This window comes from Suncus etruscus, chromosome 19 (genome assembly GCF_024139225.1).
Source record: "Suncus etruscus isolate mSunEtr1 chromosome 19, mSunEtr1.pri.cur, whole genome shotgun sequence".
Taxonomy (NCBI): domain Eukaryota; kingdom Metazoa; phylum Chordata; class Mammalia; order Eulipotyphla; family Soricidae; genus Suncus; species Suncus etruscus.
The window spans coordinates 12,709,489-12,733,317 of record NC_064866.1 but is presented as its reverse complement, the minus strand read 5'-3'; the positions used below and the strand labels follow the sequence as shown (position 1 = coordinate 12,733,317).

Below are 23,829 nucleotides of genomic sequence, written 5' to 3'. Positions count from 1 at the left end.
AACTTTAAAAAAGAGAAAAAAATGATACCAGAGTGGTGGCGCAAACAGCAGGGCATTTGCCTTACACACGCTAACCTAGGACAGACCACAGTTCGTTCCCCCAGCATCCCATATGATCCCCCAAGCCACAAGTGATTTCTGAGCGCATAGCCAAGAGTAACTGTAGTGTACCTGAGACCCTGGATCTGGGTGTAGTTACCTGAAACCCACCCATTTCTGGGAGGGGTCTTGGGAACTGAATATTAGGTGTTACCTTACCTGCAAGACCCCGCCCATTCCTGGGAGGGGTCTTGGAAAAGTTAGATAAGCCTTGGACCAAGGGGGCTCGGCCCTTTCTGCGCTGCTGGGCGCTCTGGCTTTTGAGCCTCTGTGTTCTGGTCTTTGACCAGCATGGAGCCCAAAGGGAAGATGGCTAACAGGAGATAAGACGCAGGGCTAGCAAAGTATTGCTGTGCTTGAAAGGTTATGAGTAGGCCACACACCTGTGGTGGATAGGGCATAAATAAAGTTGTTGCTTCCTGATGCCTGCCTGTGAGTGAGTGATTTCGCCTTTCACCTGGGCCTGGGACCCGGTGGCTGAATGGGGTTGCTGAGCCACGTGGCCTGGGATGGCAAAGAGAGAAATCCATCGCCATCCAGCCCCATCATTAATTATTTAATACAACAAGTAACCCCTGACTATCAGTAGGTGTGGCCCCCCAACTCCCCACCCCAAAAAATGAAAAGAAAAGAAACACAACGGGTGAGGCAAGGGTCAGAAATGGGCAGGGTTGATTCACTGTGATGTTGGGGTGAGAAGGGGGTGCCAAAATTTGGGATAGACATCTAGGTTTAGGGAGTCAAAGTAGAGGGGTACATCTGGCCTATAGGAGGAGTCCAGAAAGAGGGCAAGAACTAAGCCTAGTTCAGATCCAATCTGACTTCAGGGGTTGGATGGAGCAAACAGGACCAAGCCCATCATGCCCTTTCCAGTATCCTTAGTCCTTTAAGCACTAGCCTGAGCCCTGAGATGGTCCATAAGCCAACAGCATAAGAACAATTAAAGGCACTCAGATGGCTGGGGGAGAGAGAGGTAGAACCTGAGAGGGACTCCTGAATGAAGGACTTCAAAAATCCAGAATCTTCTGACTCCATTCAGCTCCATGCATGACCTCTCCAGGCCCCACCAGGAAGTGGAGCTCTGTGAGTTGTCTGGGTGCAGTTGAGGTGTGGAGCTGAGGGGCTGGAGTGTACCCTACGTCAGTGCTTTGCACAGAAACCTTCCCACATTATTTCTACGTTGAGCATATGCCCTTGCTCCTCTAAACTCCATGCAGACACATACACAAATACATAGATTCACACACCATCACTCCCGCAGGAGAGCACATATTTAGGTGACACATTTACAATTTACAAAAACATAGCTGTACCCACTGTCTTCTCTGATCCTGGCCACACTGTAGATTCAGAGAACATTGGCTACTTCCTGGGACTGGACATCAAACCCCTGGGCCTCACACTTGCCAAGCGTGTGCTTCAACATTGAGCTGCACTCCAGACCCTTTGTATAAATATTGGTTTTGGGGTCTCACCCGGCAGCACTCAGGGATTACGCCTGGCTTTGCACTCAAAAATCGCCCCTGACAGGCACAGGGGACCATATGGGATGCCGGAATTCGAACCACCATCCGTCCTTGATCGGCTGCATGCAAAGCAAACACCCTACCACTGTGCTATCTCTCTGCTCCCCTATATAATATTTTACTTTTCATTTTTTTTTTTTTTTGGTTTTGTTTTGTGGCCTCACTCCTCAGGGCTCAGGAGTCACTCCTTACTCTGCACTCAGGAATTACTCCGGAGGGCTCAGGGACCTTACAAGTACCAGGGATTGAATCCTGTTTCTAACTAAAGACAAAATCAAAGCTCAAATAAAAGTCTTCTGGTCTTTTTAATTTGGGGGGTTGTTTTTGTTGGGGGGGCCAGCCATACCTAATGACGTTCAGGCTATACACTCAGCAATCGCCCCTGGCTTGGGAGACTATATGGGATTTTGGGGGATCGAATCACAGTCTGTCGTAGGTTAGTGTGGGCAAGGCAAATGCCCTACCACTTGTGCCACTGCTTCGGCCACTTATTTAAGGATTTTGAATTTTTTTTCCCCAACTGATAGTGTTCGGGTATAAGCTATTAGGGGGCCGGTGACCCAGTTTCTACTGAGCTGTTGCGGATTCCAAACAGGGTGCTTGGCCATAGCTGCATCATGTACCTTCAATATTGTCACCAGCGCAGACCACCAGTCATTCAGTTTTGGGTGCGGCTTTACCCAAACCACAGTCTTTTTGTCAATATAAGAATCTTCACGAGAGGCCTGCATTGGCCCCATTTCACAGATGAGACTAGAAGATTCTTGGAGCAGCCAAGTAGCAGGCTTAGATTTATAGGACCGGCTGAGGTCCAATGCCTGTAAGTGTGTCTCAGTTTCCAGTGCATGTGCCACCATGCCAGAAATAGTGTGGCACTGCCCTGATGGGTGGGGAAACATCTCCTAGAACAGATCTTGCTCCTCAGAGGCAGGTGGTTGGTTCTTCCCCATCACATGGGCAGCAAGTGGTCATATATGGGTATCCTGTCCCCTAACTTCTTATTTATCCCACCTGAATGATCGAACCACCCACACCTGGAATGGGCAGATAGAGGAGTCTGCTAGTGGGGAGAAAGGGGATAAGAAGGAGAGTTAGAGAGAGAAGAGAGAGGCAGCAAGGAAGCCTGAAGAGCAGCTGAAAGAGAGCAACAGGAAAGAGGTTGCTTAGCTTAGAAACCATATGGCATATGGCAGTTAAGGCCTTGTAATAAAGAGCCCCCACCAACACTAAGACTCATTAATTTGGGGGGGTCACACCCGGTGGTGCTCAGGGGTTACTCGTGGCTCTGCGCTCAGAAATAATCCCTGGCTGGCTCGGGGGACTGTATGAAATGCCGGGATTCGAGCCACCATCCTTCTGCATGCAAGGCAAACACCCTACCTCCATGCTATCTCTATGGCTCAGGCCCCTTAATTTTTATTTAAATAACAGTCATGGGCTGGAATTGCTGAACCAGGCCTATAGTCCTCAGGTGCAAGGATTAAGGGTTCAGCCTGAGGGAGGCAGAGACACAGGGGTGCATCAATGAGAGACTCCTGTGTCCCATGCAAAAGAGTCTAAAAAGTGGGAAAAGAAAGATACCACACAGCCCCAAGACCATGCCCAGCTAGGGACAATTGCATACCTGCCAGTCATAGGGTGTAGGTGTACCTATCTGAGACCCTGGATTTAGGTGTGGCTACCTGAGACCCACCCATTTCTGGGAGGGGTCTTGGGAACCAGATATTATGTGTGACCTTACCTGCAAGACCCCGCCCATTCCTGGGAGGGGTCTTGGAATAGGTAGATAAACCTTTGAGCGAGGGGATTAGGGGGCTCTCTGCCCTGCTGGGGCTCTCTGGCTTTTGAGTCTCTGCATTCTGGTCTTTGACCAGCATGGAGCCCAAAGGGAAGATGGCTGAAAGGAGTTAAGAGGCAGGGCTAGCAAAGAATGGCTGTGCTTGAAAGGTTATGAGTAGGCCACACACATGTGGTGAATAGGGCATGAATAAAGTTGATGCTTCCTGATGCCTGTCTCTGGATGAGTCTGATTCTGCCGTTCACCTAACCTGGGACCCGCCGGCTGAATGGGGATCTCGGAGCCACGTGGCCTGGGATGGCAGAGAAGAATCTCTCCATCCACTTCCATCCATCACCATCCAGCACCATCCTTAATTATTGAATGCAACAATAGGGTACAGAGAAGCCCTGACAGGAAAACAGGTATGAGGGGGCCCCATGTCAGGGGGTGCACTGAATGCTCCTCACAAGCCCTAATGACCCATGGAATGAGCTTTTCTTTTATTTTTCTTTTGGTTTTGGGGTCACACCTGGTGGTGCTCAGGGGTTACTCCTGGCTCTGTGCTCAGAAGTCGTTCCTGACTAGCTTGGGGGAACCAAATGGGATGCCGGGATTTGAACCAACATCTGTCATGGGTCGGCTGCATACAAGGCAACTGCTCTACCGCTGTGCTATTTCTCCAGCCCAGGAATGAGCATTTCTATTTGCCTCCACTGCCCCCTATGTTGCATCCTTGCACTGGCCTTCAGCAGAATCCCCCATACCATCTTACCTTCTCTCAAGGGAACCCTAAAGCACTCTCCATCACATAGCAGGGGCCCAGTGGGGAGGATGAAAGGGAAATGGGTGTGTGAGTGTAAACAAGTGAGTCATTGGCTTCCATTAATGAAGCATGGCTTAGGGACTGGCCAATCCACCTGCTCCATGAAGCCGCCATGAGCTCTTCCTATTACACCTTCATAATTTTCGCATAAACTCTGTAAGCAAGCCCTAATTAAACTTTATTTGGCTTTGTAGCACAGGGACAATGTGTGGGGCAGTGAAAAGAGCTCAAGACTATTGAACAAGTTCCATCCCTATCCTGCCACTGGGTCCCAGGCAAATGACATCACTTCTCAACCAAGGCTCCATGCAGAAGTCCCAAGTAGGGGCCAGAGAGATAGCACAGCCGTAGGGAGTTTGCCTTGCATGCAGTCAATCCAGGATGGATGGTGGTTCAAATCCCCCGGCACTCCATATGGTCTCCCGAGCCTGCCAGGAGCAATTTCTGAGCTCAGAGCCAGGAGTAATCCCTGAGCACCACCACGTTTGGCCCCCAATACCCCTATAAAAAAAAGAAGTCACAAGCAGTCAGGAAGAGCTGTGAAGGCAGAGGAGATAATACCAGATGCCTGTCCTTAAAGGCAGCAGGTATCACCTTCGTTGTTGGTTCTGGCCCAGTTCATTAGCTCCGAAGTCCTTTCCTACTATTGAGTCATTGTTTTCTTTCCACTGCACCCTGAAGTTAGGCTCAGGCCTTTTTTTTTTTTTTTTTCTTAGTTCCTTAGCACAGTATCTGGCCTGGGAAGTTGGCAAGTTTTATTCAGTTGATCTTAACTAGGACCAGTCTGCAAAACAAACATGCATGACAGAGGAATGGCCAACTGGCGGCTCAGGTTCCTTGCAGCAGTATTTGGAGCAGAGCTTTCTGGGTAACTGCTGGATAGTTTCTCTGCCACCCCAGATCTTCCTCCAGGCATCTGGGTCAGTAGCTGGAATCTTCTGTCTTCCACTCCCCCAGTACATGCAACCCCCTATGCCACCCCAATCCCTTTCCCCAATGGCTGCCACATCATCCAGACCTGCCCTGGACTAAAACACAGGTTTTTTGTTTGTTTTTGTTTTTTGGGGGCCACATCCAGTGATGCTCAGGGGTTACTCCTGGCTATGCGCTCAGAAATTGCTACTGGCTTGGGGGACCATAGGGGATGCCGAGGGATCGAACCGCGGTCCGTCTGTCCTGGGTCAGCTGCATGCAAGGCAAACACCCTACCACTGCACCACTGCTCTAGCCCCTAAAGCAGAGTTCTGACTCACAAAGTTGGGTAGAGACTGTTTTTCCTGGAGGACTAACTCCAGGGAGACTCCAGGGTGAGGGAGAAAGGCCAAGGGGTGTTGGAGCCAAAAAACCCCAATTCAAATACCCTTTCTTTGTTTTTATTCTAAGGGTATTCGGACCACAACCAGCAGTGCTTAGTGCTCAGGACTCATTTCTGGAGGTACCCAGGAGACCATTTGGTTTTTAGGTCACACCCAGCGGCACTCATGGTTTCCTCCTGGCTCTGCACTCAGAAGTCGCTCCTGGCAGGCTCGGGGGACCATATGGGATGCTGGGATACGAACCAGGGTCCATCCTGTGTTGACCTCATGCAAGGCAAAAGCCTTAACCGTTGTGCCATTGCTCCAGCCCTCAGGAGACCAATTGGGATGCCAGAATCAAACCCTAGTCAGCCTAATGTAAGGCAAGTGCCTTACCCACTTGCTAATCTCTCCGGTCCAAATCCCACTTCTTGGGTTTACCAGTGACTTCAAATTGAGCAGCTTCTGTGATTCCTAAAAGCCTCCATTGACTTCTTGGGCAAATGATAGCTTCAGAGCACTTTAGTGCAAATAAAATAAAATAGGAGAAATATATATGTATTGGTTTTTGGTTCACACCCGACTGCGCTCAGGGGTTACTCCTGGCTCCACTCTCAAAAGTTGCTCCTGGTGGGCTCAGAGAACCATTTGGGATGCCGGGATTCAAACCACCATCCTTCTGCATGCAAGGCAAACACACTACCTCCATACTATCTCTCCGGCCCCTAGGAAAAAGAATTTAAAAAAAAAAAACTTGGTGCAGGCACACCCTGGCAAATAACAAATGTTGTGGAGTTTTTTTGTTTTTGTTTTGTTTTTGGGCCACACCAAGAGGCGCTCAGGGGTTACCTCTGTGCTCAGAAATCACTCCTGAGGACCATATGGGGTTCTGGGATTCAAACTAATGTCCATCCTAGGTCAGTCGCTTGCAAGGCAAATGCTCTACCACTGTACTATCTCTCCGGCCCCTGTATTGTCTTTTTTGGTTTTGTTTTTTGTTTGTTTTTTAAAAGAGATTGGTGGGCCGGAGAGATAGCACAGCGGTAGGGCGTTTGCCTTGCATGCATAAGGATGGTGGCTCAAATCCCGGCATCCCATATGGTCCCCTGAGCCTGCCATGGGCAATTCCTGAGCGTAGAGCCAGGAGTAGCCCCTGAGTGCTACCGAATATGACCCCAAAACTAAACAAAACAAAAGAGAGGTTGGGGTGAGGGAAAAATACCCGGAGATAGTATAATGGGTATGTTTCTGGCCTTGCACATAGCCAAACCAAGTTCGATTTCTCCATGATCCACTGAGTGATCCCTGAGGGCAGAGTGATCCCTGAGGAGTGAGTCCTGAACACTGCCAAGTTTGGTCTCAAAATTAGATTAAAAAACAAAAAACAAAAAACGGGGGCTGGAGAGATAGCATGTAGGTAGAGCGTTTGCCTTACATGCAGAAGAACTGCAGTTCAAATCCCAGCATCCCATATGGTCCCCCGAGCCTGCCAGGAGTGATTTCTGAGCGTAGAGCCAGGAGTAACCCCTGAATGCTGCCGGGTGTGACCCAAAAACAAACAAACAAACAAATAAACAAAAAAACCCAGTTCTTATATTTTCTGCTACCCAAACCCAACATTTCTGTGTGATATTTAACTAACATTAACTAACCCCACCTTTTTGGTTTGGTTTGGTTTGGGTCATACCCGGCAATGCTCAAGGGTTACTCCTGGCAGGCTTGAGTGATCATATGGGATGCCGGGATTCGAACCACAGAACCACCGCTGTCCTGAATTGGCTGCATGCAAGGCAAATGCCCTATTACCGTGCTACCTTACACTGCTAACTCTTGAAGTGCCTGGATGGGATTGCAGGTAGAGCCCCCATAGTGTAGTTATTCTCCAATTTGCTCTTCTCGCTCTAGGACAAAAAGGCACAGGGCCTCTAATTGCAGCTGACACACACCTCTTAGCAGGAGTGCGGAAGGGGCCCAAAGCTGGGAGGGAGAGCTTTCCTGGGCCCAGGGAACAGGGACCCACATTGTCTGTCCCTCCCTCGTGGGTGTTTCCTGCAGCTCCTTGGACTGGCCCTGGATCCTCTGCTGGGGCTGGACTACATGCCTAGGAGGGCACAAACCAGGCAACCGTTGAGCCCGGGCCCTGCCCAATAAGCCCTGCCCCTCTGTGGGATTGAATGGGGCTAGAAGACCAGGCCATTGGCTCTGCCATGCATGAGTTTCCCTAAGAGTCCCTTCCTGGGTTAAGTCACTTTTTCTCATTACTCTGCCCTCACCAGCTTCCTGCCCAGGCCAGGGCAGCTGGGCTCATGTTCCCCTTAAAGCTCTCTGTCCCGCAGACTTGGGTATCCAAGTTTCTGCCTGATGGGGCTGGCGAAATAGCACAGCGATAGGGCATTTGCCCTGCAAGTGGCCGACCCAGGACTGACAGTGGTTCGAATCCCAGCAGCCCATATGGTCCCCTGTGCCTAGCAGGAGTGATTTCTGAGCACAGAGCCAGGAATAACCCCTGAGCAGGGCTGCCGGGTGTGACCCCCCTCCCCCCCCCAAAAAAGAAGTATTTGCCTGTTGAAGTGCTAAACTAGTTCTCTCTCCTCTGTACACCTCCAATACCTCTGTTCTACCATTTCTTAAGCCCTGTGTGAGTTGAAATCTCAGGTGCAGCAGAAAGAAATCTCTAATGCAGCGGTCCCAAGAGGTAGCTGTGTCTGCATCGAGGCCTGGACAGGAAGCACAATGGTTATAAGCTGGGATCACTGGAGACAAGCTCTTTATTGGGGGGCCTGAAGACCTGTGCTTCAAGATTGTACAGAAGGATAAGTTGAGGTCTTAAGAGAGAGTGAAAGAAAGTTGAGAGGTTTTCTTGGTCTTCCCTACATGAGTCTACACAATATATAGTATATACATGTACATGCATGCAACTCTCTCTCTTTCTCTCTCTCTCTCTCTCTCTCTCACACACACACACACACACACACACACACACACACACACACACATTCTCTCCCTCCCTCTCCCCAATCCCCAGGCCCCTGTCCCAGTCTTCCAAATATTCCTGTTGCTTCTCCCTCCTTTCTAAGGTAAAGGACCCCAGAGTTTGACTTTTTTTTGGGGGGGGGAAAGGGGCACACCCAGTGAAGCTCAGGAGTTACTCCTGGCTCTGTGCTCAGAAATCGCTCCTGACTTGAGGGACCATATGGGATGCCAAGGAATTGAACCACAGTCCATCCTAGGTTAGTGCATGCAAGGCAAAAGCCCTACCGCTTGCGCCACCTTTCAAGCCCCAGAAAGCCACATCATCTGACCTCCCTGGGGCCAACATGGGGACTGGCTTTGATGGGGGAGTCAAGTCCAATTTGGATGTTTGGAATTCAGACCCAAACAGCTGTGTTGATATCAAAGCCAGAGTCTGAAGGCTGAAGGGCTTTGGGGCAGGTGATGGAATGCGTGTCCCCTCGCCTGGGCTCCCCAGAACCAGAAAAAGGGAACTGTCCACAGCCCTTGGAGCGACTCCACTTCCTGGCCTTGTGAGCCTGGCCGGCACAGAGCTTGGAGGTTGTGGGGGTCACCCAACCCGGTTTCTCCTTCAGCAACCGGTCCCGATCTGGCCGAACGCTGCGTAGGAACTTCTTGAAAATGTTGGCAGTGAGGGCAAATCTGCGGCCCAGCTCCCAGGAATGGCCCCTCTGGGCTTTGGGCTCCTCTGCCCTTCCAGTCTCAGCCTTTTCACTTCCCTTCTCCACTTCGGGTAAGTCCAGCCAGTTGCCCACCAGGTCGGCAAAAGAATTGTCCCCTAAAACCAGAGGTTGGCGGTTCCGGCCCTGGGACATGAGAGTGGATGGCCAGTCGTGTGTCTCTTCCAGGTCTGGGCTTTGCAGTGCCCAGCTGCGGGGTTTAGGCAGCTGTGCAAGTGTCTCGGGGGCCTGACCTTCCTCACAGCCAGTCCTGCAAGATGGAAACTTGGTGCTGTTGTCAAAAGAAGGGGGACTAGGGGGAACACAGGTTGCAGACCTGGCAGGACCTCTGCCACCCCGCCAAAGAGAGGACTCAGGCTGTGTCCGAGACTTTTCAGGAGAGCTTGTGCCAGGACCCCCTGCAGAGATCTCCAGTTGTTCCAGAGCTGCCTGTACCTGAAGCAGCTTCAGTTCTTGCAGTGCCCCCATCATGCAGTTCATCTGGTCCTGTAAGCCATCCCCCACCTCCTTCATGGACATCTGTAGTGGCGAGAAAGCGCAGGACATGAGCCACAGGGGTGCAGGGAAAGACTGTCAGTCACTGGGAACTTAAAACTGAGGAGCCCGAGTGGTTGCACAGCGGTAGGGCGTTTGCCTTGCATGGGGATGACCCAGGATGGACATGGGTTCAATCCCCAACATCCCATATGATTCTCCAAGCTAGGAGCAATTTCTGAGAGCAGAGCCAGGAATAACCCCTGAATGCTGCTGGGTGTGGCCCACCAAAACCAAAATAAATAAATAAATAAATAAATAAATAAACAAATAAATAAATAAAACAGATCCCTTTTCACCCCATCCCCACAAACACCTCTAGGGTCCCTTCATCACTCCATTCTTTTTTGTTTGTTTTGGTTTTGGTTTGGGGGTCACACCCAGCAGCCCTTAGGGGTTACTCTTGGCTCTATGCTCAGAAATCGCTCCTGGCAGGCTCTGGGGACCATATGGGATGCCGGGATTCGAACCACTGACCTTCTGCATGCAAGGCAAATGCCCTACCTCCATGCTATCTCTCCAGCCCCATCACTCCATTCTGCCACTGTTCCCACCTTGGAAAAGCCTGGCACAGAGCACGGAGAGCTGGAAGGGGGATTTGTACAAAGACAGGCCAGCGAATGTCTTAACCAGTTTGTTATTACCATTTCTAGCCATGTTTTCCCCCAACCACATTCCCTTCCTATGCCCATTCCTCTTGTCCTACCTGTTGGTCCCTATTTATGCAATTTTTACCTGTGGCCCCTTGGAATATCCTAGTGTCCCCCAGAGGGTCATACTGACCCTGGCTGAGAAATACTGCTCTATTGCTTCATGCCTATAGGATGTACAAGTGATAGTTCCTATTTCGTCTTCTTAGCCCCTGAAAAGTTGAGTCTGAAATGGTTTCCAAGCAAGTGGTTCAAGATTACGTATCAAGGGGCCAGAGAGACAGCATGAAGGGTGTTTGCCTTGCATGTAGAAGGATGATGGTTCGAAACCCGGCATCCCATATGGTCCCCCGAGCCTGCCAGGAGCAATTTCTGAGCATAAAGCCAGGAGGAACCCCTGAATGTCACTGGGTGTGCCCCCCAAAAAAAATTTCCCAGCAGGCAAAACAGAGGGGCTAAGGTTCATCATAGGAGACACAAGGTTATGGAGGCCACTTCCTTTCTTTTCTGACTCCTATGCCTTATCCTGAACCTCACTGGGATGACCTAGTGATGATGGCCACAACGATGGCAATAATAAGTTGACACATTTGCCATGGAACAGGAATGCTCTAAGTGTTCTAGGTACCTGTCTCGTTGCATTTTCATATTAACTTAATAGGTGGCTGGAATCTTGTTTTGACAAAATGAGTGTACGAGGCTGAGGGCAAAGTTAGATCGTGCCCACAGTCCTGTGGCTCAAGCTGACAGCAGAGCAGAACTGGCCAGAGGCTGCTCTGTCTTCTGCAGGGTGGAGGAGATGGTTGAGAGGAGGGAGAAAGCAAGGACTCTAGGAGGAAGGGAAGGAGGACTTATATTCCCTGAATTGGGGGGCTTAGTTTCTACTGGGGCTGCTCGCATCTAACTGGCCAGGAGAGAGGGAGGCCAGAAGTGCCTGTTGCTGAGCTCTGAGCACCCCCAACCCTGTACTCTCCTCTAAACACCTGTCCTCCCTTCTTGGCTCTCCAGCTGGGCTCCAGAGCTCTTCCTGCCTCCCCAGCCCAACTGGCACTGCTGCCCTGGCCAAGTGTGGGAACACTGGAATGGAGGCTCCCCCATTCCTTTGTGGGTATTTAAGACCAAGTCCCAGGTGCCAGCTGGAAGAGCTGAGAGATTGAGTTGGGTGAAGGCCGAGTTTAGGGACAGGAGGGGGTGCTAGGACTGATAACATTCAGTAGGTTTCATTCCAAGGCCTAAGTTGCCTTGGCCCCACCAGCTGCCCCCCAGATCTGCTCACGTTACGCCAGCAGACCTCCTGTGTGCATGCGGGGACCATCTGTTTTCTAAGCCCCCTAGAGCCCCACAAAGATCATCTTACTTCTTCCAACCTTGTACAAATTCACTGAGCTCAGCCCGCCAGCTGGGGTTGGGGGGCTGGGGATGGGAGAAAAGGCCCTGCTGGGTCACCAGAGCAGCTGATCCCCTCAGGCCTGGGGGTGAATGCCCCTTGCCCACCCCAACTACTAGGCCAGGCTCTGTGGTGTCTTCAGTGCTCACAGACAGGAGATCCATGGTTGAGCACAGTTTGCTGGACCACACACCTTCACTGGAGACGGTGAGGAGGTCTTGTGGGTAGGTACAAATCACCTCAGCGGCAGGAAACAGTGGGGTGTCTGTGCTCGCTAGGCGCCCCAGCTCTCACTCTGCCTCCTGAGCCTTTTAGAGACAGCTCAGAGCAGCTGCACAAACCTAGAGACGAGTCTCCCCAGTTTCCTCCTGGGCTTATGATTTCTCCTAATTTCTCTGGGTCCCCCAAATTTCCACAACCTGTCCCCCATATCCAAGCCAAGAACTTCATAGCTATTTTTAGCTTTCCTATCCAACTCCTCGTTTGCATACCCCAAAGCACAAGCCTTCCTACCTTCCTGAAGCTCTTTTTTTTTTGGGGGGGGTGGTCACACCCAGCAGCACTCAGGGGTTACTTCTAGCTCTGTGCTCAGAAATTGCTCCTAGCTCGGGGGTCCACATGGGATGCCAGGAATCGAACCTGCATCCATCCTGGGTCAGCCACTTGCAAGGCAAATGCCCTGTTGCTGTGCTAACTCTCTGGCCCCCTCTTGAAGCTCTTCTGCCCAAATTAGTCTTCCCAACAAACATGAGCACACACATGTGTGTGCACACCCACAGATGTGTGTACATACAAGAATATGCAGACACGCATATTCCAACAGTCCTAGACACCCCCAAGGGCTCTCCACTGCCCTGAGAATAAAATCTTACTGGGGCTGCCGCCAAACCTCTCCAAGAGATGTCTGACTTTCAATTTTAGGAGTCTCTCCACCCCCATTTGGAATCATTCTTGCTCCCCCATTCCTTCCTGCAGCTGCCAGCCCTCAGGAAACTGTCACAGAGCACCCACTTTGAAGTTGGCACTTTGCATCTCCCCAGAACCTAGCCCACATCTCACAGTTGCTACCTACCCTCCAAAACAGACTGAGCCCTTGGCCCCTTCAGGCAGCTTGTGGCCTTGAGTGACTCAGCATCACCAGGCCAGGGAGAAAGAAAGCATCAGGGCCCTTCCCCAAGGTCTCCTGTGACCAAGAGGCTAGAGAGAATAGGCTTCAGATCTGAGAGTGGGAGGACTGAAATGACCCCATTCAATCTCCTTCAGTCTGGAAAATACCCTGTAGAAAGAATGCTGACAGTGGGTGCATTTTTCCAGAGAGAATGAGGGTGCGGGTGGGAGTGAGTGCAAGGCTTTGAGGCCCATGGGAGTGCTTGTTTAAGGAAGAGAAGCTGAAATGGCTCCCAGATGGAAAATGGCAGCACGGTTCTGGTCACTGAGCAGCTCTGTCTAAGCTGGTGAGCGGACAGGTCAGTCATATGTGTCAGCCCATCCCTACTTTCCCTATGGAAGAAGCTATCTCAGCCAGGGTTGAGGAAAGAGAACAGAGGAGGACTGCCCCTAAGAGCATGCACAATACACCCCTTCCATGAATCTGAGTGCATGGCAACCACAGGATCTAGGCATGCCTCATGTCTGATGAAAAATAGCATCTCGGGCCCAGAGAGATAGCACAGCGGTGTTTGCCTTGCAAGCAGCCAATCCAGGACCAAAGGTGGTTGGTTCGAATCCCGGTGTCCCATATGGTCCCCCGTGCCTGCCAGGAGCTATTTCTGAGCAGACAGCCAGGAGTAACCCCTGAGCACCGCCTGGTGTGACCCAAAAAAGAAAAAAAAGAAAAATAGCATCTCTGGGGCCAGAGAGATAGCATGGAGGTAGGGCATTTGTCTTGCATGCAAAAGGACGGTAGTTCGAATTCCGGCACCCCATCCATATGGGAGCTCCCCCTCTCCCCCGAACCTGACAGGAGTGATTTCTGAGCAGAGAGCTGGGAGTAACCCCTGAGTGCTGCCGGGTGTGACCCCAAAACAAAACAAAACAAGACAAAAAGAATAGCATCTCTGAGGTCCTTTCCAGCCTTGGAGGCCCCACTGCCTAGGGTTCCAGGACAAGAGCAGCTGTGAGCAGGACAGATGTGGGAACTGGGGCGCTGGAGCCTCCGCTGGGTCTAGGCTGGAAGAGAGCCAGGGATAGCCATTTCAGCCCCAAGGGGATGATGTCACCCCAGCCGCAGGAGTCAAGGGCAGAGGGCTTGAGTTCCAGAGCGTGGGACCTTCCCAGATCCCAGGCTTCTCCAGCCTTGGGGGTGGAGCAGGAAGCAGAGGGGATCCAGACACAGCCAAGCCTGAATCAGCTGTGATCACCATGAATTTTCAGGCCTTGGGGTCTCTCTGGATCCCCAGTACTTCAGGTCTTAAAGTCAGGGACCTGAGGCACCCAGTTTCTCATCAGGAATCAGGAAAGAAATCAAGAAGATTTGGTTTAATTTGTTTGAGGATGAGTAGATCTAAGACCCTCTTCAAGACCTATTCCTTCTCTGTGTTTCTATCTGTCCTCTCACCCTCTGTCTCTCAAGACCTTCCTTTGCTCCACCTACCTCTAGCCCACACCCCATCCCCAGAATCCTTGTGGGTATTTTTTTTTGGGGGGGGGGAGGTATGATGAACCAAACTCAATAACTCAGAGTTTACTCCTTGTTCTCTTCTCTGCAATCACTCCTGGCAGTTTTGGGGTGCCTTTGCAGTGCTAAGGATCAAACTGGAGTAGGCTATCACCTTACCCCCGAACTATCTCTTTGGTGGGGGAGTCCCACCAGCTTTGGGCCTCCAAATGTTTCCTTCATGTCAAACTTTGCTCCTTTATGCTTCAGTTGACACCAGACTCTTGATTCCTTCTTGGCTCGAAGCTAGGAGTATGCCTCCCTTGTGGTATGAGCAGAACCCAGGTTGCCCCCCCCCCATCCTGTGCTAACTGATTTGGACATAGAAGATACTCATTAGTTGTTTGTGCATCAGGGTGTTCCTGGGTTGAAATGTGACCCTTGGGCCCTGAGAGATAGCACAGCGGCATTTGCCTTGCAAGCAGCCAATCCAGGACCAAAGGTGGTTGGTTCGAATCCCAGTGTCCCATATGGCCATATGGTCCCCCGTGCCTGCCAGGAGCTATTTCTGAGCAGACAGCCAGGAGTAACCCCTGAGCACTGCCGGGTGTGACCCAAAATAAAAAAAAAAAAGAAATGTGACCCTTTCTGTGGTCAATGCTGCCCTGTCCTGCCCCACTGTGGACGGGAAAAGGACAATGACTTGCCTTCCCATGTTAGGTTCCTCTTCCTCTTCCTCTCATGGTTGCCACCTGACAACACTAGATCCTGTCTCGTCTTACAGTCTAACTGCACATGGAAGCAAATGTACTCACACATGAGCTTTTCTGAAGCGTCTATCATTTCTCACAAACAGATGGTAGCTAGACTGACAATTTATGTAGACTGTTTGATCCACTGAGGGCTTGTATCTCGGGCCTCAACTATGCACACGTATTCAACCACTAAGTGACACCCTCAACTCCTATATAATTTTTATTTGTTCTTTTTGCTCTGAGGACTCACACCTGGAAGTGTGGAAGGGCTTATTCCTGGCTCTGATTTGAATCGAGTGAGTGGCTATGTGCAAGCGCCTTCACCCAGGTATGTCTCTGGTCTCCTAGATCATTGTTCCATCTGAGTGCCAACCGCCATCTTGAATGCCACCACTGGAAACAAAGAGAGGCTGCCTAAATTCTGTGGCATATTCATGAAGGGGACAGGACCCCAAGCATGACCCTTTTGGTCTCATCATGCTCCCAGGATGCTCTGCCCTGGGCTGCAGTGAGAACTGAGGCCATGAGGGGAATATTTGGGGAACCATTCCCACGCAGAGAGGGAGAACATGAAGCCTGGAAGGAGGCCCAAACCCAGTCATCTCTAGGAAAGGCGCCTCTCACAGAATCCTCTGAAGAGAGAGGAAGAGCTTCCTGTGGGGGTGAGGAGAGGGTGAAGCTACCTCTGGGAAGGCAGAACGGACCATCTGGACCTCTAGTGTGCACCCCCAGGGTCACAGTATGGAGCCAGCTGGCGTGGGCAGCATCCGGCTCCTTGGCACAAGCTGGTCCCTGGGGTGTGGGAAGAATAGGATGGGAAAGTATAACCCCCACTATCCACAGCCCCCCTCCCAGGCCCTCTCTTGGCTCCTGACTGTGTCCACAGCTGTGCCCCCAGCAAGCCACCACACCCTCTCCCCCAGCACATCAAGAAACATTGGACAGCTTTGCCCAGGAAGCTGGCTTTGTGTTTGTGTTCTGCCATGCTTCCCACCCCCCCACCCCCCCCAGTCCCCTCAAGATCCCCACACAGTGCCTTTCAGCCCCTTTGGAAGGTAGGAGGGGGCTCCAGGCCGGAAATGGAAAAGTCCTGCTTTTTTTTTGCCAAGTGGCCCATTCTTTAGCTCAATGAATAGGGACCTTCACAGACCCCCTGCTCTTGGCTGAAACTTTCAACAGAAAGGTCAAGCAGAATCTGTGCCAAGAGCTGGTGGAGGCAGGAGGGTAAAGGAAGGGATGTGAGGCAGATGAACCCCTTTCCCAGTGAGTGAGCTAGGGGGATCCTGGCACCCACCCTCCAGGAATCTTACCCTGAGTCCCACCTGGCCCTTTCCCTCTGCCAGGTGTGAGCATCTCTCTACTGGAGCCAATAAGATTGCTTGAATGTCCAATGAACCTCAGGAATTAGTTACCTTCCTCTTTTCCTTTCTGGGTCTGGCCTTACCTGTACTCTTGTAAAAAAAACTTTTTGTTGTTGTTGTTTTTTGTTTTTAGTCACACCTGGTGGTGCTCAGAGGTTACTTCTGGCTCTGTGTTCAGAAATTGCTTCTGGCACGCTCAGGGGGATCATACAGGATGCTGGGAATCGAACCTGGGTTTGTCCTAGGTTGGCCACGTGCAGGGCAAATGCCCTACCGCTGTGCGATGGCTTTGGCTCTCTTCTAATAAACATCCAACTCCTTCTCCTACATGCCAGGACCAAATCACACTGCTCTACACCGTAAATCATAGAGGCCAGACTGTGAAATCTGACATTCAAAGTCCCTCGCAGACGGCCCTCCACGCATCCAGCTCGGCAGCCCACTCTCTCCCTAGCACAGACTTAGTTCTAGCTAACTTCCCATGACGGAGCATTCTAGCATCCCCACAGTATGGTTATTGACATATTAGGCACATAAATTATAGGCACCAATTTGCACAAGCCACACTCACAAGTTGGACATCTATTATTCCCATTTTAATAAATGAGACATTTCATAACTCAGCCAAGATCTTGGAGCCAGTAAGTGGCAGATCTGTCTCTTTTGCACATATTGTTTCATTATCTAACTGGAAAGCAGTTTCAGTCCTATTAAAGTCCCTGTTTCTGGGGTCGGAGAGGTGGCACAAGTGGTAGAATATTTTCCTTGCATGCACTAGCCTAGGACGAACTGCGGTTCAATCCCCCAGCATCCCATATGGTCCTCCAAGCTAGGAGTGATTTCTGAGCGCATAGCCAGGAGTAACCCTTGAGCATCACTGGGTGTAACCCAAATAACCAAATAAATAAATAAATACATAAATAAATAGATAGATAGATAAATAAAGTCTCTGTTTCTCTCCTGAGCATGTAAGCTTTCCCTTTTTCCCCACTGCAGGTGATTTCTTTCTTCTTGGGCTTCTTATATGGTACCTGGCTTCTGTTCCTGTGCTAGAAGATTGCAGACATGATTTGGCTAAGATGGAGAGTTTGGCAGTCATCCTGGTGGGGGCTGAATCATAGATCTGCCACTTATCCACTCTGTGACCTTGACTGAATCACAAATCCTCCCTGTCTCGTTTGTAAAATGGGAATATTGAAAGTTCAACTTGTCCGTCTTGCTTCACCAATCAACAACAATACATTATTTGCTTAACATGGCAATCCATACTAACACTGGGACTGAAGTGATAATGGGGTTAAGGCTCTGATATGATCTCTGGTACCCGAATATGGTCTCCTGAAGGACTCCAAGAAAGATCCCTGAGCAGAGAACCAGGAGTAGGCCTCAAACACCTATAGTATGGCACAAAACCAAAACCAAAATAAGTGTTAACATCAATAAGTTATTGTTATTAAATATTAATACAATTTTTTTTTGGGTTTTCGGCCACACCTGGTGACACTCAGGGGTTACTTCTGGCTATGTGCTCAGAAATCGCTCCTGGTTTGGGGAACCTTTGGGATGTTAGGGGATCGAACCTCGATCCGTACTAGGCTAGCACTGGCAAGGCAGACGCCTTATGGCTTCCGCCACCTCTCTGGTCCCCTAAATACTAATACATATTATAAGAAAGTATCTTACCACTATTTTCCTTTTTTGTTTTTGGCCACCTGTGGTCCAGTCATCTTTCCCCAGCTCTAAGCATCAGGGGAAACAAGAATATAAGCTCCTTTACAAAAGCTGTCTTTCCTGCTTCAGGAAATTCATTCTTTTGCCCCCCACAGCTGAAAGTCACTCCTATTATATCTTTCCTATGAGTTTCTTTTCTCCTTCTTTGGCTTTTCCACCATGCTCCTTCGTCCTCTATACACAGAACCTCCTGAAATGTGATTATGGAGGCTGGATGGCTGCCTTTTCGGGTGACCAACTTGCTCTAAGGCAATGTTTATCAACTGCTTTCAGTTCAAGTCTCCCTCCTGACATAGTTTCCTCCTTATGGCCCTCAGTTTTGTGCTGTGAACCCCTCCAAATCTATGTAGTGTTTTTTTGTTTTTGTTTTTGTTTTTTTACCTCTGTTCCCTCTATTAGAGCCCAATACCCTGGTTTGTTGAGAAACAATGCTGGGGAAGTTTCCTAGTCTGGGCTTCACTGCTTCATAAGAGGCAAATTCCAGGAGGCAGCCTCCCTTCATCACTGCCTCTTCCAGGAAGCCTTCCCAAACTGGCTGTACTTGTACTTAATGAGCTTCATTCATTGTTTCACATGCTTTTATGCACACTGTTCTACTGGGAAGCGAACACCCCCATGAACATCTGACATCTGCTGCCTCTAGAGACCCAAGTCTGCCCCATTTTCTAGCAGCCCTCAGGGGGACAATGTGTGAGGAACAGCTGGTCCAAAGGTCTGGCATTAGACAGGTTTGTCTTGGGCAGCTGGAGGTATGAGAGAGTGCTCCCCATTAATGCCTGCAGCCTGGGCAAAGCAGTGTCAGCTGTTGCCACTCTCTTGCTATGGTTCATCCAGGAAACCCCAGCTCCTTCTCTTCCAGGCTGGGGTAAAGACATCAGCCAAATGGAGTCAGGATCCTCAAATCCATCCTTCACCTCCATATATCCCCAACTGTTGTGTATGTAAATATTTTAGGGGATTACTATGTTACTCACCCTAAACTGATTGGTGATTGTGCCCTACCCTAGGGTGTGACCTGGCATTCTGCCCCCACCCTAGGGTAGTACCTGATTCTACTTCCACCATTGGTTGGTATCTGATCCCACCATTGGGTGGTACCTGACTCTGGGGGATAAAAACAAGGGTCTGTGGAAGGCTGAGGCTTTTTTGCTGGAACTGAGGCTGAGTCTTTGGACTTCAGTCTTGTCCACCGAATAAAGCTAATATTTCCACGAGCCTGACTGTCTGCGAGCTGTTTACCCGCCGTTCACCTCAGAACCGTCGGCTAGATGCGTGCTCCGAGCTGGAAGAGAAAGGCCTCGTCCTCCATCCCTCCATCAGTCAACCTCTTCAGGGGCTGACTTGCAACACCCAACCAAGACTTAAGATTCACTTGCTAAAATGCAGTTTCTGCTTCAGGTTTCTTTGGGTGTATGAAACCCAAGGAACCAAGGACCAGGTTCAAGTGCAGAAGGAGAATATAGAAGATAAAACCACAACCTATGGGGGCCAGAGATATAGCACAGCAATAAGGCCTTGCACACAGCCAATCCAGGACAGATGGTGGTTCGAATCCCGGCATCTCATAGGGTCCCCCACGCCTGCCGGAAGCAATTTCTGAGTACAGAGCCAGGACTAACTCCTAAGCTCCACTGGGTGTGACCCCCCCCAAATAAAACAAGCAAATAACAACAACAACAAAAACACAACCTATAGATGCTTTCTTTCCAGAATATCATTGCCTGCATATCCTTCTTGGCGATACTTTGGTCAGATGAATTAATGTAGAATCTGACAAATATTACAAGTGTCCATCACTGCCAAGCACATAATAACTTAGGGCACAGCCTAGTGAAAAATGGCTCTCGGTCAGTGGTGGGACACATCCCAACTGGAATAATGTGTGTCTGTCTATAGTGTCAAAGCACCTCCCCAAATTCATGTCATAACCTCCCCCCATGGCTGGCCTGGCTCACCCCCAAAAGGCCTGGGGATAAACAAGCTGTATCTTCTCAGCATAGTGGTAATAGAGACACTGCCTTGGACCCAACCCCAGAGTCCTTACAGAAAGGTAATTAAAGAGCTCAGACCAGGGCAAACTCAGCTCTACTTTCTCATCTGCTCCCAGAGGGAAACTGAGGCATGAGATTTGGCCTAAGTAGCTGAAGAGCCAGGGAGTGAAGGAGACCCTGTACCGCCTGTCACTTCCTTCTGTGTCACCACTGGGCAGGCTGGCATCAGGGAGGAGGTGGCGTCCCCGAAGGGGTTATGTGTAGTGAACTCACATCTGAGCGTCATTCTGGGACCCGGGCCAGGAATTCTGCTTCCTCTCCAAGAGAGTCAAAGACTGGAGCGACTCAGACAAAGGGCCAAATGAGAGCTAATGGGGAGGTAAGTGACTTCAGCCTCTCCCCTTCCTCCTCCTAGGGGTTGGGGGCTCCCCCTCTTTGGCAGAAGCGGAGGGGGGAAATTAAGGTCTGGATAAAGCTCAGTTGGGTACAGATTCCTACTTGCCTTTTTCATGCTCCTGGCACCCAGATACTTCTCTCCCTCCCTGTACCACCTCCCACCTAGGGTGCTGCAAAAAAATGCAAATCAGTAGGATTTTAAAATTCCAGCCCATGCCAGGAACACCCACAAACTCTCTATTAAGACAGATTCTTGGGTGGGTGGTGAGGTCCCCAGATTCCAAGCACAAAAAGAAGAATCTATAAAATTCATATCTCAGCGGGGGAGCCTGGGCGTTCTGGCCTTATGGGTGACTATAATGCCCTTTCTATGCTGGGCACAAGCATGGGACATGCCAGCACTGGAGATATGAAGGCTAACCTAGCCAGGTCACACTGCCATGAAAAGCACAGAAAAACTGGCAGGGAAGGGAGAGCCTGGGGGCTTCTCTTCTGCCATTCCCCTAAAAACTTCTCCGGGTGAAGGCTAGAGAGAGCAATATTACAGCAGAGAGGGCATTTGCCTTGCACACAGCCAACACCGGTTTGATCCTTAGCATCTCATATGCTTCCCCTACTCTGCTGGGAGTAATTCCTGAATACAGAGCCAGAAGAAACCCCTGAGTACAACTGGAGGTGGCTCAAAAACAAAACAAACAAACAAAAGAAAAGCATGACGGGTGATAGTTAATGCAGAAGGTCATTCAGGAAGATGGATTTTAGGAGGAAATAGCAGAGAATGGAGTGCTGGCTGGGGGAAGGCACGTTTTGGAGAGGGACGGACAGGCAGGAAGCTGGCCAGGAAAGCCTGACCAGGAAACATCCACAAGAATATCTACAGATGGGAGACCCCCCCCATACCTCCCTCCCATCCCAGCAGGTGCTGGACACAGCCCCCTGACTTAGGGGGCTTGGCTAGGGCTTGAAGATCTGAGTGACTCAGGCTGTTGAGGAGTCTAAAGAGTCAAGGACCAAAATCTGTGGCTCCAGGGAAGACTTCCCAGAAGAGACCGACTAAAGAAAGGGCTGAAGATGGGGCTGGAGTGGTGGCGCAAGCGGTAGGGCATTTGCCTTGCACACGCTGACCTAGGATGGACCGTGGTTCGATCCCCAGGCATCCCAAATGGTCCCCCAAGCCAGGAGCGATTTCTGAGCGTATATCCAGAAGTAACCCCTGAGCGTCACCAGGTGTAGCCCAAAAAGCAAAAAAAATAAAAGGCTGAAGATACTGAGTGGGGGATGACAGACAAATGGGGGGACCCTACTTTCTAATCAATATCTATCATCGCAACTGGAAAAATGGCACAAGGATTGCACAAGCAGTATTTGGGTGTTTTGTTGTGTTTTTTTTGGGGTGCCAGTGGCTATGAAGTCTGAAGTCAAGAGTCCCCCAGGCTCTCTTTAACAGAGATACAGCAAGCACCCTTCCCCCGACTTGGACTCTCAGCCACCTCCTCTAAGGCAGTTTCTGCACCCCAAAAGAGACACACACCCCCTCCCCGGCCTCCGCATGCCCCCTCCTCACTCCCAGAGCTGACATCTGCCAGGCGGCACCCCTCCTCCCTCGCAGGGCCCTCCTCCACCGCTCCAGCTGCCAGCCCTCTCCCTCCTGGCAGGCAAGTCTGGGCAGAGACAGCCGGCCAAGCCTGCCCCCGCAGCCGCAGAGGCTTTGCCAAGCATGGCCAGGCCGGGCCCGGGGGTGCCAAGCTCCCCATATGCAAGGAGTCCCGGGCTGAGTCTCCTGCCCAGGCAATCCGGGACCTCAGGGGTGGCCTCACCCCAGCAGCCTGGCCAGACCAGGTATCTGGCTCCTCCAGAGTGGACACCTGGTTGCAACAGTGCATTGCTCTGTCCGCCTCTGGGACACCCCCAAAAGCTTCCAAGGCAAGCTGGGCTGACTCTGCTCTTCTCCTCTGAGTCACTTGTTCGCTTCTTGATCCCTCTTGCAAATCTTTGCTGCAAGTTTTTTTATTTGTTTGTTTGTTTGTTTGTTTTGGGCCCACACCCAGGGGTTCCTCCTGGCTCTGTGCTCAGAAATTGTTCCTGGCAGGCTTAAGTGGGGGACCATATGGTCCCTGATTGCATCAGTGCGCTGTTCTGCCCGCCTCTGGGAGACCCCCAAAGCCATCCAGGGCAGGCTGGGCTGACTCTGCTTCTTCTCACTCTGGGTCACTTGTACGCTTCTTGGTCTCTTTTGCAAATCTTTGCTGCAAGTTTTTTTATTTGTTTGTTTGCTTGTGGGGTTCCTCCTGGCTCTGCGCTCAGAAATTGCTCCTGGCAGGCTCAGGAGGGGAGGGACCATCTGGGATGCCAGGGATCGAACCCAGGTCCAATTTACTTATTAGTATTTATTATTTATTTATTTACTTGCAATGCAAATAAATGCTATCTCTCTGGTCCCCTGTTGCAAGTCTTTTTTGGATGAAGGTCTCCATCCCTCCGGACAGTCCCAGGGTCCTTCCTCTGGTCTTGGCCCTCCCCTACCTGTTGGTGCATGGCCTTTAGGGTGGCCTTTAGGGAGGGAGTGGGGAGCCCTGCCACCCCAACCCCAAAAGGTGCCCGGCTCTTACCAGCTCTTGTTTGAGGCGGCGTAGGTAGCAGTCCATGTCCCCGCTTCTCTTTCATGCATTGGCTGGAAGCGGTGGTTAGAGTCCCGGGGTGCAAAGGCAGCTCCCCCAAGCGCGCCCTGCTTGCAAGCAGCCCAGCTGCTGCTTCTGCACCGCTCGCCCGCCCAGGGACTCAGCGCTGCTTCCCCAGCCGCGTGTGGTCCAGAAATGGGGCGGAGGGGAAAGTGGGACAGCCAATCAGAACGCGGCGGGGAGGCCTCCAGCCAATGAGAAGAGAGGACGGGAAGCGCCTTTTTGGTAGAGCATCACTGGCTCAGATCTTGGGCCCCCAGCACAGGGCTCGGAAAACTGGGCGAAGGGGCTTCGTGCATCCATCCCGCACCCCCATAGGATAAAGCAGCAATATAAATAATACAACAATATAAATATAAGTAAATATATAAAATAAAATCGATTAACACAATATATAATATAAATATATAAAACATAAATATGTTTATCATATAAATATATAAAATATATACATAAAACATAAAAATATGAATATAAATAAAGCAGGCAATATAAATAATATAACAATATAAATATAAGTATATATAAATATATA

General features: G+C 50.5%; 2 protein-coding genes across 2 annotated transcripts in view; both read right to left on the bottom strand.

Moving 5' to 3' along the window:
* ABCD3 (ATP binding cassette subfamily D member 3) overlaps positions 1-23,829 on the bottom strand; it is a 544,096-nt gene that overhangs the window by 491,607 nt on the left and 28,660 nt on the right. The gene's annotated exons all lie outside the window — the stretch shown is intronic.
* Positions 8,274-23,355, bottom strand: INKA2 (inka box actin regulator 2). The gene is made up of 2 exons (XM_049765785.1): positions 23,226-23,355; positions 8,274-9,734 (listed from the first exon to the last, which is right to left on the bottom strand). The coding sequence occupies exons 1-2, from the start codon at positions 23,259-23,261 to the stop codon at positions 8,892-8,894; spliced, it is 879 nt and encodes a 292-aa protein (XP_049621742.1). The 5' UTR covers positions 23,262-23,355; the 3' UTR covers positions 8,274-8,891.

Coding starts and splice junctions, on each gene's coding strand:
- INKA2 (XM_049765785.1), bottom strand. CDS start 23,261: ATGGACTGCTACCTACGCCGCCTCAAACAAGAGCTG. Junction 9,735..23,225: donor GCCGCCTCAAACAAGAGCTG/GTAAGAGCCGGG, acceptor TCGCCACTACAG/ATGTCCATGAAGGAGGTGGG.